This window comes from Vanacampus margaritifer, chromosome 20 (genome assembly GCF_051991255.1).
Source record: "Vanacampus margaritifer isolate UIUO_Vmar chromosome 20, RoL_Vmar_1.0, whole genome shotgun sequence".
NCBI classification, from domain to species: domain Eukaryota; kingdom Metazoa; phylum Chordata; class Actinopteri; order Syngnathiformes; family Syngnathidae; genus Vanacampus; species Vanacampus margaritifer.
In genome coordinates this window covers 6,760,825-6,777,431 of record NC_135451.1, presented here as the reverse complement: position 1 = coordinate 6,777,431, position 16,607 = coordinate 6,760,825, and the positions used below count along the sequence as shown (strand labels likewise).

The 16,607-nt window shown below is 37.6% G+C and overlaps 2 protein-coding genes across 4 annotated transcripts; both read right to left on the bottom strand.

Moving 5' to 3' along the window:
- Positions 1-43: 43 nt before the first annotated feature.
- Positions 44-7,444, bottom strand: ube2wb (ubiquitin conjugating enzyme E2 Wb). Of its 2 annotated transcripts, none has more exons than XM_077554182.1 (6): positions 7,364-7,444; positions 6,499-6,590; positions 2,544-2,646; positions 2,295-2,450; positions 1,113-1,188; positions 44-1,035 (listed from the first exon to the last, which is right to left on the bottom strand). In XM_077554182.1, exons 1-6 carry the CDS (start codon positions 7,376-7,378, stop codon positions 1,022-1,024), a joined length of 456 nt encoding a protein of 151 aa, XP_077410308.1. In that variant the 5' UTR covers positions 7,379-7,444; the 3' UTR covers positions 44-1,021. The 2 variants fall into 2 exon arrangements, with proteins under 2 accessions (XP_077410308.1, XP_077410309.1); XM_077554183.1 differs by lacking the exon at positions 7,364-7,444 and adding an exon at positions 6,824-7,325.
- An 856-nt stretch (positions 7,445-8,300) lies between these two features.
- On the bottom strand, positions 8,301-12,396 carry LOC144040695 (elongin-C). Of its 2 annotated transcripts, none has more exons than XM_077555092.1 (4): positions 12,262-12,396; positions 11,507-11,531; positions 11,251-11,394; positions 8,301-8,751 (listed from the first exon to the last, which is right to left on the bottom strand). In XM_077555092.1, exons 2-4 carry the CDS (start codon positions 11,508-11,510, stop codon positions 8,561-8,563), a joined length of 339 nt encoding a protein of 112 aa, XP_077411218.1. In that variant the 5' UTR covers positions 11,511-11,531; positions 12,262-12,396; the 3' UTR covers positions 8,301-8,560. The 2 variants fall into 2 exon arrangements, with proteins under 2 accessions (XP_077411218.1, XP_077411217.1); XM_077555091.1 differs by lacking the exon at positions 12,262-12,396 and adding an exon at positions 11,976-12,138.
- Positions 12,397-16,607: the final 4,211 nt, after the last annotated feature.

Here is a 16,607-nt window from a genome sequence, read left to right as displayed (position 1 = left end):
TGTTATACTTTTACAATACAACAGTCTCTTTTGGTGAAAATAGTTAAAACATCTGATAGGTATCTTTATTTGAAAAAAATACCTGAGCCATAACGCTGACCAGGCAGAATCACATCGCCATTATTGTTACTCCTGTTTTCTCATTCTCTACCATTGTGGAAAATAAATAACTATATATCTCACAATCAAAAATGTGGCTAGCGATCCAAACAGACCCAACTCCAAAACAATACAAAAAAGAACTAGACATTTTAGAAGCATGGAAAAAGAAAAGCTTTAAAATAACAATGCAACATTCTTTAAATGAAAACGGCCCTTGCTCGTCACTTCGGCCGGACATCTTAGCATTTGACCTATTGCGCAGTTTTTTTGTTTTTATGTACCAGCAGAGTCAGTCTCCAGTGGGATGATGAGCATTGTGTTGATGCTTGATAAACCAAAACTAATGAGTGGGGGCTGCTTAGTGTTGGGAATGCTGACATAATGACAGTGCCTCTTAACTACATACTCTCAGTGCATATAATGTATATATATTAAAAATAAAATAAAATAAAATAGATGAATCATTTTCTTGGGTTTATGATGTCAGGTCCCTTCCGGAAATCCCTTTGGATCCTCCTTTGTAGGCCCAAGCATGCGTCCATCGGTTGGTTATTATTGCACAACAAAAAGACCTTAAAGTCCTCACACACGCGCAAAAATGTAACAATAATCATTTTAAAACAGGAAATACACACACACACAAAAATACACCTTGCATACTGCATTACTATCCACCCAAAACATGATCCATCTAGAGTGCATCTTAACGGTTCCATGGTTTTCCATTCTTGGTTATTACCGACTAAAAACATGCATCAAATTGCCCAGCGGGTTGGGGGAATGCAGTCAGGAGCCTCCAGCGCATTGGTGTCTGTCCATTGTTCCAGTCAAAGGTCAGAGTTCAGAGACTGAATGATTAAAAAGTGCTTTATGTAGGTCAGTAGAACTTCTTCTGTGATTATTACAAACGTTTTGTACATTAGCAAGTATCATCTGTGAAGGGAATGATAAACAATGATCATCAGTGACGTCAGTGGCGTGTTTCCGTTCATCGTCGGGAGAGTACTCACCGTGATACCACCATTTTGTCTTCTTTGGATTTTTGTTACACGTTCTTACATAAAAGGAGTTGTCAGGTGGTCGTTTCTGCAGGAGAGAAAAAAAAAACACACGGATTTAGGCTACAGCTTGACTGAATAATTCAGCAATTCAATCAAGTAGTACTAAGAATGGGCATAATTCATGAATTTGAGTCAATGGGGTGGAATTTGATGATTATACGGTACAGAGGGTGCTCGGTTTACAACAGTCCTGTTCATATTTCGACTATATAAACCGAAATTTCTTCAAAGTGGTCCATGACGACGAAAATGCAAAATAGTTTATTGCACAGTTCATAATTTTAAAATCTCTTCTGGTAATTATCAAATAGAGGACGCCGTGTTGCTATTTGATAGCAACCGGCAGAGGGAGCCTTTATTTTGGTCCCAAATACAACAATTAAATGCTGTTACATAAGACTACACAAGGTACAATTACCGGAAACCTGTTGATCCACCTGTTGCTATTCAGACAGCAAAATTAACTAAGTGACTTCCTGCAAGTAAATCATCTGAACTGGCTCATGTTTCATACCAAGTCAGTTTGTGAGTAACTAGATGAGATCAACTTCATTTCAGTATAAAAACTTTTTGTGTCATTTTCATTCTGTGCCAGGATATTTTATTATATAAAATGGATGCCTTGGTTCAATAATAATTGGAAACACTATACTAACGGCATCATGTTACTAATTATCCATTTGTGGGATGCTGTCACAACAATGTGCTGCTTTGCTGGAATCGATTTCAAAAGTATGACAGATTTTCTGTTTATGGCAATTTTGCAGAATCTGTCCATAAAGGGATTGAATATACTGTCAAAAAGTGTATGCAGTGAGGTTCCCAGAGGTGCTATAGTGTGACGCAAAAATATTTCTTAGCTAAAATATTTCTTAGCTAAAATATTTGAACGTAACGAGTTTTAGCTAAGCCTAAGGTACCTCCCTGCCTTTTTTTTGTGACAGTTTCATTATTATTTTTATTTTATTTTTATTAATTTTTTTTACAATTTACAATTAAAAATGATACAATTGTTGAAATTTCTGTTATTAGAACAAATATTGTGTTGTTTGAACATCTGATGATTAACCAAGGACATTTCTATAAAGCCCATCCTAAGATTCACCTTCTCCTTCCCAAATGTTTCCTTACCTTTTCTTTGCAGCTGGACAACATGCTAATAATGCTAAGACAAACAGATTGCACTGAGAGGGCTGGTGACCAGTCTTCCGTCAGGATGGATAGACAGATGTGACCGTTGCTATACACATGAGGGTGGATAGGTACATTGCCCCCTGTGAACATTACCTGCAAAAAATGACACCAGATGACAAAACAGTTACTTCATAATTCTCAAGGTCACTTAAGTTCATTTAAATGACGTGCGCGCACAGTGGTTACCTGAGGTGAATCAAAAGGATATCGACTACTAAATTTGAAGAGCAGCTGAAATTTTTCGCCTTCGTACAGTGTGCCGGGGGCCCCCTCCATGTCTACGATCCACCTGATGTTACAGAAAAGACAGTGAGTACAATACACTAATTCCTCAAATAGTGGCCAGTGGTGTTATACAGCAAACTAGTCCCAAAACATTTTACATCAACAACATCACCCTTAAAAATAAATGGCTTAAAGATGATTTGATTAAAAGATATGCACTTGAACCTCCCTGACGTACAAAGCTGATCTCTCAGGTGGGATATTTTTATGGCGGACCAAAACTGCCAAAATTAAAAATAAATAAATGAATGAATGACTAAAAGTGAAAATAAAAAAGAATATAAAAAAAATAATTCAAAAATTAAATATAAATGGAAATTTCAAAAAAAATATTTACCTATAAATAAAAGTACAAATAAATACAAAAATAAAAAACAAGATTCAAAAAATAAATATAAAAATAAATGTATTTTTTTAATATCTCATTTTTTATTTTTGTATTTTATTTTACTTTAATTTATGGATATATATAGAAAATTTTGGATTGTTTTTAATTTAATTTTTAATTTGCATTTTCTATATTTATTTATTTATATTTTCTCTTTTAGTCCTTTATTTATTTATTTTTAATTTTGGCAGTTTTGGTCCTCCATGTATTTTAGCATCTAAGAGTATGCACAAAACACACATAATAGGTGTGCTTTTCAGTGAATAGATTTTTTTTTTTAAACTGAGAACAGGTAAACTCGCTGAAATTATTGAATGCCATTAAATAAGTCCAGCACATAACATGAATAAGAATTGCCTGCTCATAGTGTAAAATTGCAAGGATAAGAAAAAGGGGTCATGATAGTAGCATCATAATCACTGGCCTAATTTCTTCTAGTGACTGAAGCTGATAGAACAGCGAGGAACTTGTAGCTGTTTGGGTTTACAGCCTTGGGGCTCTTTCTGCTCGTTCCTGGTGTGCGCAGCCATTCAGGCCATATGACAATGAGGTCAGTGCTGTACTCCGAGAAGACCTAATGCTTACACTTGGTGTTTGAAAATAGCTCTAGGAAGCGCAGCGGTATCGTGTGGCTCGGCCACATTCCACTGGAAACACTGGTCACCTCCAAAAAATTTCCCATAGAGATCAATAATTTGTTCCAGTGCACAAACTGTCACCATCACAAGTCTGTTATTGACTCGTGCAGGAAATGTTTTAACTAACATTAACCATCATATACAAGTCAAAGCAGAGAGTCACAAAAAATGGATCAGTTAGTAGGGATGTTCAATATCGCTTTTTTTTTTTCAGACCGATACTAGTACGAGTTCTCAAATATTGAGTAGCCACTGATACCAATAACAAGTACCGATACCACTTGTACTTTTGATACATAAGATTTACTCAAAAATATTAGAGCTTTTTTTTCCCTCTTTTTTTTTTAAGAGAAAATAATGGCAATTTTATATTTCAGTTTCTAATTTTGATCATAAAACAGCCACAAGAGGGCAGCCGATGTACTAATACCTTTAAAAAAGGCCTGGTATCAGTACTACTACTTACCTATCCATATCAGAGAGAAACAATAAAGCTCTTTAAATCATTTGCTCCCAAACACGTATTAATATGTTCTATTTTAAATGATTTAAGTGTCCCAAAAACTTATCTATATATTTTTTTGGGGGGGGGTTATGCTAGAGCAGGGGTGTTCAAATTTGGTCCTCGAGAGCCGCTATCCAGCCTGTTTTCCATGTTTCTCTCCACTAACACACCTGATTCATGAACAGGATCGTTATCAGGCTTCTGCAAAGCTTGCTGATTAGCTGATCATTAGATTCAGCTGTGCTTTAGGGGGGAAACATGGAAAACAGGCTGGATAGGGGCTCTCGAGGACCGAACTTGAGCACCCCTGTGCTAGAGCATACAGAAGGCTTTGATGCAACCTCTTGAACTAAAGTGTGACGCTTGAAGAACGGTAGTTATTACAAAAACAGTATAAGAGATCAACCAGGGCCATGTTGCTGCAAAACGGAAACAGATAGAAATATACTTTTATGGCTGGGAGTGAATGAGTTAAATAGTCTTTTAATGATGAATGACGATGGGTTATAAACAATGGCATCTCGCATATCTCATTTTAATTAACTACACCAAGACACATTTCCCTCAACAATTTTCGCAAAACTTCTAATTTTATGAGCTTTAACATATCACTGTAAATGTTACAGCGAGACAGTAATTGTGTACAAATCTGCAGTGAATGCAGGCAACGGCAGCCAAATAAAGTCCAAATGTTATACAGTTTAGAAGTTCACCAAATGTTTTGGGGATAATTGCGCAACACAATTATTTTCATTATTCCCCATGAGACTTTTTTTTTTTCAACATCCAAACACAACTAGAGGTCAACCAGTGTCCCTGAATGTGTGTATGACCTAGAGGCTCTACTGTACATTACATCGAGCATGTTAAGAGTCCATTAACTTTGAAATTATGTGTGGCAAACTGGTGAACCATGTAAGAAAAAGACAAGGGCCAGCTGAGCGTATATTTGACGTAGGATTTTCCCTGTTTGAACTGCTTGACTGACTCCTAGCATGACATTTTCTAAGTCAAACCATCTGCTCTATCATACTGTCAACAGTAGCCAGTGTATTCTATACACTGTAACAGACAAAAACAAACGGCCAACTTATCTCAGTCACACACACAAACCCACAAGTATGCATTCTTCCACGTTTGTTTGTAGAAAGGAATTGTCTTGACCTTCAAGCTGGAAATGATAAAACTCCCTGGGGCCTTGCCTAATGCAAATGGAAGTCATTCAACGTCAACCCACAGGCCCTCGGAAAGGCTCATTATAAAGGTTAAAATTAAAAGGCACACCCATCCAAAACATCTCAACACTAAAATGTGCATTCAATGCAGAAGCCCGTGGAACTGGTTGGAATACTTGTCAGTCAAACAAAACACTGCTTCAGTCTGACCATGGAATCAAGTTGAAGCCTTGCCTTGTATACTAAAAATACACTGTAGAATTCCAAGAAAAAAACTATTTAAAAATGTAAGAGAAATAAACTTGAACATTAGTGACATTATAAAGTGGCAAATTTGCGAGAATAAAACCTCTGAAAATTTTGAGAAAAAAACTAGCAAATTTGCAAGAAAACCCCCCCACAAACTTGCGAGACATAGCATAGCTATAGTCTGGACTAGGTGCTAGCTTTTCTCCACTTGGAGGCATATAACGTGAAGATTTGCTGGTGGTTAATGGAAAAATCTTCATAAAATGAAAAGGCAGGATGGAGACGAATTTCTAAAATTTACATTACATACAGCAAGTTACAGCATCAACACTTCCTGACCCCCTATCAGCTGACTAACACTAACCAAACAGAAGCTAGCCGACTTTAGGTAAATGCAACAATTGCTGACAAAAGCAGATTGAACATATCAATTTAGCGACTTGTACCCAACTATTCAAAGTGTGAATGCTTAATATAATATAGTTAATCTCTGCTAGACTCCTTATTTGAAAACCCGACTGAAAAGTATTGGCACAAACATCAGAGTAAGCTACGTGTATTTCTCGCATGAGCTGTTTTTCTCGCAAATCTGCTAGTTTATTGCTCGTAAATTCACGAGCATTTTTCTCCCAAATTTGCCACTTTGTCGCAAATCTACGAGAAATAATCTCGCAAATTTGTGATTTTTTTTCCTCTTGCAAATTTGCCACTTTATGTCACAAAATGCGAGTTTCTTCTCGTAAATTTATGAGTTTTCTTCTTGCAAATTTGCCACTCTGTACTGTCGCAAATATACAAGTTTTTACTTGGAATTTATCTATATATATATGTATATATACACCTGGCCCTAGTAGATAGGTTATGGCAATTTGAGGGTAAAAAAAATGACAAGAATACTCACTGAGTTATGGTGTTCTGTACACTTTTCTCATTCAGCGTCATTCCTGGGGGTGGATCATTTTGCAGGGCTAATAATTCCTTTTGTAGCCGTTTCTGCAAAAACAAATATAATCAAAACCATAGAAATTCCAGGCTAGATTCACTCACAAAATGTCAAATGTAATTCCCACTGAAAGTAAACTTGTCTTACTATGTGTGAGATATAAAGATATAAAAATATATTCATATTTTTGAGCAACCACCCCACTGTCCCTTTCATCTGAAATGTTTACAGTGGTTGGCTTTGAAATAGAAACAGACATTGTTCAAGTTGATTACACACATACATGCATTGTCATTCGGTGCGTCCTGGTGTTTATTCGCTTGTATCCTGTAATTGACCACTCTTGTGTAGTTCCCCTACGAAAGCGATGCACCTGTTCAGCTCAAGAGGAAACTAGAACAGGTCAACCTGCGCACCGCCTCACAAGCTAACTCCGCCGAACGGCAAACGTTCGGCCCTCGTTTAACTGAACGAGCTCTAAATGTTAACTTGTTACATCGTATTAGTTGAGGTATCGGAGTGTCAGTCGGAAAAATACATGGTAGGGCATGAATAATTTCGCCCCGGCTAACTGAATTCTACGCTAGCCTTTACTTGGTGCTGTTGATGATGATGATGTGCTAACGTTAGTAATGCTAGCACAAGCCGAGCGCCGGACTTGTACAGTTTAAGTCGAAATATGTCACCGCGTTTACATTGACGTCATCGCCGCTAGGAATTAAAGCCTTGTAATGCTCTTGACGCGGTGAACGAAAGGGTCCTAACGGTGTGGACGAAAGCAGGTACACGATAAACTTGGGGCCGCTGTCATTTGTGCTCTTACCTGCATCGACGCCATGATGGAAACCCCTCCCGCCCCCACGCACCACAGCGAGCGCTGAGTGTTGGGATGATGACGTCAGGGGACACGTGACCGCGCAAGTTGTTTTGACAGCAGACAGCAACCTAGCAACGTTAATTATTACTGCCTTCTACTTTCCAAAAACTAAATAAGTTAGTCGTCCACAAAGGTTTTTTTGTTATTAATAACTCATCTAAAACTACATTTAAAAAGTAAACGTGTGGAGCAACTGGAGAGATGAGACCGGTAGTGGTATAATAGTAACTAAGTATTTGTACTCAATTACTTCCCATCAGTTATTTTCTGTCTTTTTTTCTACTTGCGTTGTCATTGGAAAGTGGATGTTGGTCCAGAAATGTATTTTTTTTATACTCCAAGGATTAGCATTTTTATGAATTTGAAACTAATAAAATGTGTTCAGAGAAATAACTCATTGTCACTTTCAATCATAAAATCACTCACTAGCAAAACCTCATCATTAAATCCCACGGGAATTTTGTCTGCCTTTTGATTTTGATTCGTCTCAAACAAGCTCAGCATTAAAAACAAAGGAAAGAAAAAAAATGTATAAGATGCAAGTTTGGGAAGGGGCAGAAAGGAGCAAAGCAATGCCTTATTTTAGCTTCAAATACAACCATTTATTTTGACCTTGACACGACAGCCTTGTAAAGCATATCAGTAAGCATTATCTTCATTTATCCTATCGAGGTTTGATAAATTCTCCCTTCATCAAAACAACTTGCTCAAGAGTTCATTTTCACAGTTCAGTTTCTGGCTAAATATCTGTGCATGAATGGTTCTCATTTCATCTGGTTAAAAGACTGTATCAAATTCAATTTCACATATTTGATTTCATGCTTCAACTGTCAGAATTTAGTTGCTCATTGTGTAACACATTTAAAGAAGTAGAGACAAAAAGTTGACACTGTTGCAACAGCTCTTTACTCAGACAACGGGTAGGGAAGATGGCGGGTAGAACAGACACGTTTGTCACATTCTTGGAATAAACGCAGCCTGCCGTATTCATACACGAGATTAAAATGAAATCCTTTAATAGTCCAAACAATGGTTGATATTCTGATGCAAAATCATAATGTCTTACATGGTTTTATGGCAAAACAGGTTAAACAGTGAAAACCATCTGAAAGTGTTATAAGCTAGTGCATAAAGACAGTAAATTTAGCAATCCAGGAAGTTAGCCGCCATGAGTAGTTCCAGTGCAATCTCGGGAGCGATGGGGAATTCAGGGATTTCCGTGGAGCTGTTGGTGTAACGGACCTTATAAGTGAAGTACATGCAGACCTTGGAGAGGACGTGAGAGGGAATCTCCCTGAAGTTGACTTCGTTGGTTTCATTCTCAGCAAACTGACCTGCATGAAAGGGGACAGAAAGACAATAATGATCTTGAGGTTGTCAAAAGATAAATGTCGGAGATGTAAACAGCTGAGAGAAAAAAAAATCATATTTGGTCTTGTGTCATACTCTTGTTTCGATTTCAAGCCCAAGTGGTTTCAGTCTACAGCGTTAAAGAATTCACCTCACAGTTTCATTTTATTAGAAATGCAATGGAACAGATTGCATCCCGATTATAGTGGAATCACAGCTATCTTCATTGAGGGCATTGTAAAATAGAAAATCAACAATAAATCATTTGACAACAGAAATCGCAAACAATTTTCATGTAAGACCATGCAAAATTGCTATATTCAAGAGTGTTTGAAGTCAACCACCATCCTAGGAGTGAACATGTTGAACTAACTTTGAAGGTTTGACTCTACATTACTTAATATATAAAGTGATGTACAATAAATAAATAAAAAACTTAAATACAGCTTTTGTCACTATGAAGACACTTTTAATTTAATTTCACACTTTTAATCGAAGCAATTTTATGGACACTCCTCCATTTTGTTTATCCCAAAAAAGTCAGGGCTCTACATTAACTTTTGCACTGGCGTTAGCAACTTTTTCAGGGGAGATAACAGCATGACCGTATTTGCTGATGTATAGTGGTCTCAATTTGCATAGTTTCGGACGACATAAAATTTTTATGACTCAACATATACAGTATCTGCAAAATATTTTACTGTAACAAGATTTGTCTGCAATAAAACAGGTCAATTATTAAGAAATAGTTTTTTAAATTTTTTTATTAATCTATGCAGACGGGCCAGCTTTCATTGCAAGGCCTCAAAACCCTCTTCTCCTTAGGAAAGCATCACAGCCTGTTTAGCATCATGATCAGTCAAATGTGGCCATTTAACACTACTCGGTTGTCCGATGCAGTTTCCCAACCAGGATTATGTGAGCATGAGCACATTACGTAAATGTAAACTCAGGTAACTAATGATTTAAAAGGGGACTATAGTAAAGGTGCTCCTAGTTTTGATGGTAAATATAAAAATAAAAACAGCAGGTTTATTATTTTTGATTCATTGACATACCAACAACTAGAATGGAGGATGGAAGCCTAGTAGATAAGGTATTATAAACAAAAGTAACTACCGGTAGTTGGACCATTGATTGTAATTAAGAAAAAAAGAAAAAAAAAAAAGAAGTGATTTCGCCCCCATCATTCTTCTTAATGTATGTCAGCTTTTATAGAGTAATAGAAAGCTTACAAGGACTGATTTGAGTCTGTACTTCCAAGTGGAAGAGTTGACGATTTTCCACGGCGCCCTTGAACGCAAACTGTTTTTTTTTTGTAATAATTTATGTTTATTAATTATACTTCAGTAATTGTAAAATGTTAAACCTTTATTTTTACTATTCCTCTGGCTCATTTGAATGAAATGTTATTTTATTTGTCAAATTTTATATATTGAAAGGTAATTGTTAAATTATTATTTTTTTAAGATTTTACTATTAAACAATGATGAATATTTACTACCACCAATATTAATAAACAAAATTTAACAAAAAAAAAAAAAAAGAGAGTACAAAAGTACCAAAAATTGGTACCATTGAGTACCGGTATCGATTCCCAGGTACCGAGTATTGGAACAGTAGAGGCTCAAATGTGAAAGGTACCCACCCCTAGCATTGATGGACTTTTGTCTGTCTGAGTTTGAAATGTCCAACAGTATTTAAATGCAGCTGCAGTTTGGCTCGCTGAACACTGTCAATGTTTACGCTCATGTTAGTGGCTGGTTGCTAATGCCGAAAACTTGTATCGTATCATACAATGACAGACTAACTTTCTTAGCATCCTTAATTGGCAAATACAATGTTGAGGTGGTTTTTGTGTTGATGTAGGAAGTCAACAGTCGGGTGAGAACGGGTCAAGCTGGCCGTCTTGAGCTGTGACGCATTCCAAGCGTTGCGTAGGTCAATTTCAAAATACAAATAAAGCAATTACATCAACGTCATTGTATTACTTGTTGGAAAGCTTTTATTTTGAAGTTGGGCTCCACACCGCGTTCCACGGACTTTGATGACCCAAACCGTAGCGCTTAATGTATACGGATCATGGCTCAAAGTTAAGCCATCACACCGCTCATTAAATACTGTAATGTACTCGTGCCTTGCGACAACATTTATTTTTCTCCAGCACAGGCTGTGCAGTTGGCCACATTTGCAGGTGAATTGGTCGCAGTGCCGAGCCCTGGTGAAAAAAAGCTGTTGCTCATTGGATTTTGGATTGTTGTAATTTGATTTGTGATGGGTTATTTTGATTACAGAATGTTCTGAAATGTCATTTGACTACTATAACAATCTTCCTTGTCTGCATGCTAGTTACAGGCACACAAAGGAAGCATTTACATTGCAGAAATATCATTGGGAGCCTTTTCCAGCTAAATTTGGACTACGGTTTCCATCCACTCACATTCCCTATTAAATAATATGTTAGACATCATCTGAATCCTCACCTGGCCCACTCAGCATAGCCTTGATAGTACCCGATGTCAGTGCATGCTCTCTTTTCACAATGAACTCATGGCCATCTGAAGATATCAACTTCACATACATGGCTTCTGGTCCTTCACAGCCGCCATAAGTCCTTTCTTCACCATCTATAAGACACATACACAGTTTTTGACAACTGTAGAACCAAAAATGTATACTCATAATGTTGTATGCACACTGTGTTCTTGACAGCTGACACTATAAAGCATGATAACTTACCCATACCGCTGCGGGAGGTTTGTTCCTATCAAAAACGACAAAACCAAAAGAAAACAGCATAAAAAAGTGTGCATAAATATAAATGCAGACGTGCTAAGATGCTGGTCCCATTACGTGGCCTTAAAAATGAATGTTTGAGAAACATCGCATCAAACCGACATAACCGGATTTTGGAGAGCTAACAAAACGATGTGTCCAGTATGTGTTTCGTTTGGACGATCTTCAGGATTGAAAGCTAATTTAGATCGACTAAAATCTCCAACCGAGTTCGCCTCAGTTCGCTGGTTCATGCTAGACTGCTAGACTGCTAGACTGCTAGACTGCTAACATGCTAATGCCATGACAACTCGCATTTATTCTATTTATTACAGCACTTCTACAATACGGCATTCGCAGCTCAAACGTCCATCATGACCTTAACAAACATTTAACATGAAGTAACTAACTAAGAGACATAAATAAATCTTACCACTTGTCGGTAGACTGTGGAGTGCTTTAGCTAACTTTTACAGCCGGGATGTTGACAACCGGAAACAGTTCTTGAATGTACGTACGTTACTTAAACTATTCCGTGGTGCTTCTGTGGCAATGCAATGCGTTCCTTCTCTACCAATTAACACTTTTATACTTTTGTTTTCTTTTGCATCGGATAGCATTAATGGAAATGTTGTTGTGAGTTAGCGTTTCACACTAGACATAACGAGAATTCTACTTGTAAGAATCCTCTCACGGTAATATTTGTAGCAATTACATACCTGAAATTGCTAACCGAATGTGCAAAAACGCGACAACATGCAGTAACTGTCTCCTTTAGTTCATTAATTTGCCCGTGCGGCAACCTGGGTGAATACAGCCATGATTAGTCCGAATACAAATCTTTCAAGCCGTGACGTCGACAATCCGCGTAATCTTTGTATGGCTCTGTTAGTAATCGTCAGTAGAGCATTTACATGATCTATCCACCCCCAAAAAACAAACCTGAATAAATATCTTTTCCTCCCCTCATTTTCAATAGTGAGTTTATTATATTTATAGACAGTTGAGGCACACATATACTATTTAGATATTCATATTTCAAGACCTCAGATGGTACTTGCAATGCCCTTTTTTTCCTGTAGGTGTCGTGTTTGTTGCAGAATCGCCCCCCTTCTCCTGCTGACGGTGTCCTCCTGATGATGGGAGAGAGCAGGTGCTCATTGAATGTGACTGACATTTTGGAGGCCCATAAATCTACATTCAAGCAAGAATGTGTGAGTTAAGAAACATGTGCAATGCACTGTCATACGTTTTTTTCCCCTCCACTCAATTTCCAAAATAGATTTATTTCTGCCATTGATGCCAAACTTTTAGCTGTGACGTGGGAGCGCCCTTATTCTTGGCAGTAGAAGTGGCTGATCGTCACGGTCAGGTTCAGAATGTGACATTGATTGGTGTTGCGTGCCCAAAAAGCGATGACTGGTGAAATGTGAGGCAACCCGGTGCTATAACACTTAAGATAGTCCACAGAGTGGGCATGGTGTGTCTTTGTGGAGCAAAAATAAAGCAATGAAACACACATGATGCAGAAGTGACGCCTCTGACCTGGTATTTGTTTTATAGTAAGGCCTAGCTTTCACAGGGTGTTCCAGAAAGTTCTGTTGCCGCACACACACTGAAAGCAATCAGTGACCTTCCAGTTCCCCCATTACACCATTAGTGCTTCTGATCGGAGCAGGCGGGTGGCAGCGGCCGCTTTCATGTCTCTCTGATATGACCCCGCCCCACTGCAGCTGCTCGATGCTCTATTTTAGGGTGGCTTCCTTGACGCAAACACACGCACACACACACCGGTGTACACACACACTTGCAAGCTGAATAATAAAACATCATTTGTCATGCCACGTGGTCTCCTCCGTCCATTTGACATCATGAACACACATTCTCTTCAGTACACTACAATTAGAATGTCATGATTTTGCCTAAAATGTCCCTACAGTCAAGTATACCAAAATAAGTGTCTGTGAGGCATCTTCACCGCACTTATATACTGTAAATATGAAGTCTGCCCTATGTATTTTTATTGACATTCTATTTATTACGCCACAAGGGAATGAGTGAAATGCCAGGACATACTACATAACACTCTAGGCAAATATGACTGCCGCGATGATTTTTTTTTTTTAACAGGTCCTTGTGCATTCTAAACCAGGTCAGAATGTTAGTGGAATGGGGGGGGGGGGTGTCTGTGGGCATTTTTTCAGTTATAAGAGGCCAAGGCCTGTCACAATGAATTGGAGGCTACTTGCCCCATCACTTTCTTAGCTTGCAGCCATTCAGAGCGGCCTCCTGTCTGAAAAATCTATCTATCTATCTATCTATCTATCTATCTATCTATCTATCTATCTATCTATCTATCTATCTATCTATCTATCTATCTATCTATCTATCTATCTATCTATCTATCTATCTATCTATCTATCTATCTATCTATCTATCTATCCATCCATCCTTCCATCCATCCATCCATGACAGCTAACTTCACATTGTACCAGGCTTTAAATGGCATAAAATGACACATAAGCAGATGTGACAACCGCTTAGCATCAGTAGCTTGAGGCCAACGCAATGTTTACAACAAAATTTACGACAAGGAATCAGTCTACACTATCACTGTCATAATATAATTGACACAGAATATAAACATATAAAAGACATGTGATCAAATTTGTGTATTTAAAATAATAATAATTTGGACTGCTCCCAGATCAGGTGCGGTAACAAGATGCCTTTAACGGGCTTAGGGTTTTATAACTGAGCTTTGCCTATGTAAATTTAACAGCTAAGCTAAGCAAAGCTAGCTATGCAAGGCACGGAAAGCGGATCTGGTTCATAGTGATGGCTTAGCACAAGTTTGGAAAAGGAAAAAAAATGCCAGGGTGCTGAGGAGACTCAGTCCAATTTTAGAAGGAAGTTTCTTAGCGGTGATGATTTTATTTGAGGGAAGGCTTTGAGTTGTACATATGCAACTATCTCTGCAGCAATCTACAAATCACGCCTGTATGGTAAAAGCCACATGGCAGCTCACCTGGACTTTGCCCAAAGGAACTTACAGGTCTCACATGCGTTTAGAGATAAAATCCTGTGGTCTGGCGAAGATTGGACTCCTTGATGTGAATGTTATGTTTGGACGAAAACAGCACATCTCATCACCAGGGCAATATCTGGACAGTGAAGCAAGGTGGTGGGTGCATCAATCTGTGGGAGTGTCTTTCAGTGGCAGGAAGTGGGAGATTCGTCAGGATTGAGGCAAAGATTAATACAGCAAAGTACAGCGACATCTTGGATTTAAAAAAAAAATACTCCAGAGCGCCCATGACCTCAAACAGGGGTGACAGTCCATCTTTTAGCAGGAAAAGGTCCCTGTAAGCACACAGCCAATATATCAAAGGAGTGGCTTCAGGCCAACTGAAGGCGTATCTGGAAAACATCTGAAAATGGGTGTGCACGGAAGCAACATTAGGAATGGGCAAAATTGTCCAAATGTGCCATCATGTGTAACAAAACAAAACAAAACAAAAAAACACGTGCATTTGATTTATTTGTTTTTATTTAGTTTTTTAATTTTATTTCAAAGGAAAAAAAAAATATATATATATTTATATATATATATATATATATTAGGGGTGTCAGGCGATCAACATTTTTAATAATAGTTAACTCACGATTAATCACAAATTTTACATTTGCTCTAAATGTACAATAAAATGCACAATACATTTTTTCCTAAGCTTTCTTACTCTTTCAAACATAAAAGTGGAAAAAATGTTCAACTACATCTTTACATCTTACTGCATCTTTTAGTCATTGATATAGTAATTTCATAATAGTACAAAACATAAAAAATTGAGTTAAAATTAAATGATGTACTGTACTCTAAAAAAACGAGTGTGATATTGATTTGTGTTGAGGTCGTTTTTCTGCCACTAGATGGCATAATTGCATTTGTCAAACATTGGTGACAGCTCAGAGCATTATTCTATCTACAGTAACTCTTTAACATGAAGTAACTTGTGAAATTCTGCACATTTTTAAAATGGTAAAATATAACTTGACCCCAGTCTCCACAAACATATGCATGATTACTTATGGCATTTATTTATTTATTATTTACTTATTATGACACTTATTACTGCAAAATTTTGATGCAGACATGTCTGTTGCCTTGTGACTGGAATTCACAGGCTTCCCAAGAAATGGGCGGTGATTAATCGTGCACTTAAAAAAATTAGTGGCGTTTAAGGAGCTTAATTTTAAATTAAGGCACTAATTTTGACACCCCTAATATATATATATATATATATATATATATATATATATATATATAATTGATAATAGGAAAAAAAATGCTGTCATTGCCTAATACAAATAGATGATTGCCCTTCATGACATTAGCTGTCATTGGAATGTGTTAAACGGCCTCTTTGATGACACTAAAGACCTACAGGGTTTCAGTTTATATTCGTGCACTGAGTGCACTTCAATCTTGGCGGGCACCCTGCACGAATGAGAATAGTAACAAAGATATTGAATACCATTACTGACAAGCTGGGCGTCACATTTGTGTTTTACACTCTCAAGAGGACGAACACAGTCTGATCAGTTTACACTTACCTCGTCACGCAAAATCTATGATGCAACAACTTTTTAGGCTAGTGCTTAAACAGCTAGTTTGAAGAAGTACTGCAAGAAAAAAAGTGAATCACGTGCAGATGAGGGAGGCAGGTCCAACACAATACAATGGAAAAAAGTGAAAAACAGGTACCTGCCAACTTCTGACACGACTAATGCGACAGTCAGACAAAGACACTTTGATTTCAAGCTTCAGCTTCTTCCCTTGAGAACTCATTATGAGAAGGTCACCGTGAGGTCTTTCATTCCTTGGTGGGTACACGCACATTACCAACACAGGAGAGAGCCACAAGTGAACACTGGAATAGAATCGAAAGCATTTTAAACAGTTGGAAGTCATTTCAGTGCTGGTTTTAGCGGACCTTTAGAGGGCAAGGAACCACATTTGATCACTGAAGTCAAAATGGACGCCTCACGCGTTACTGTAAGACAG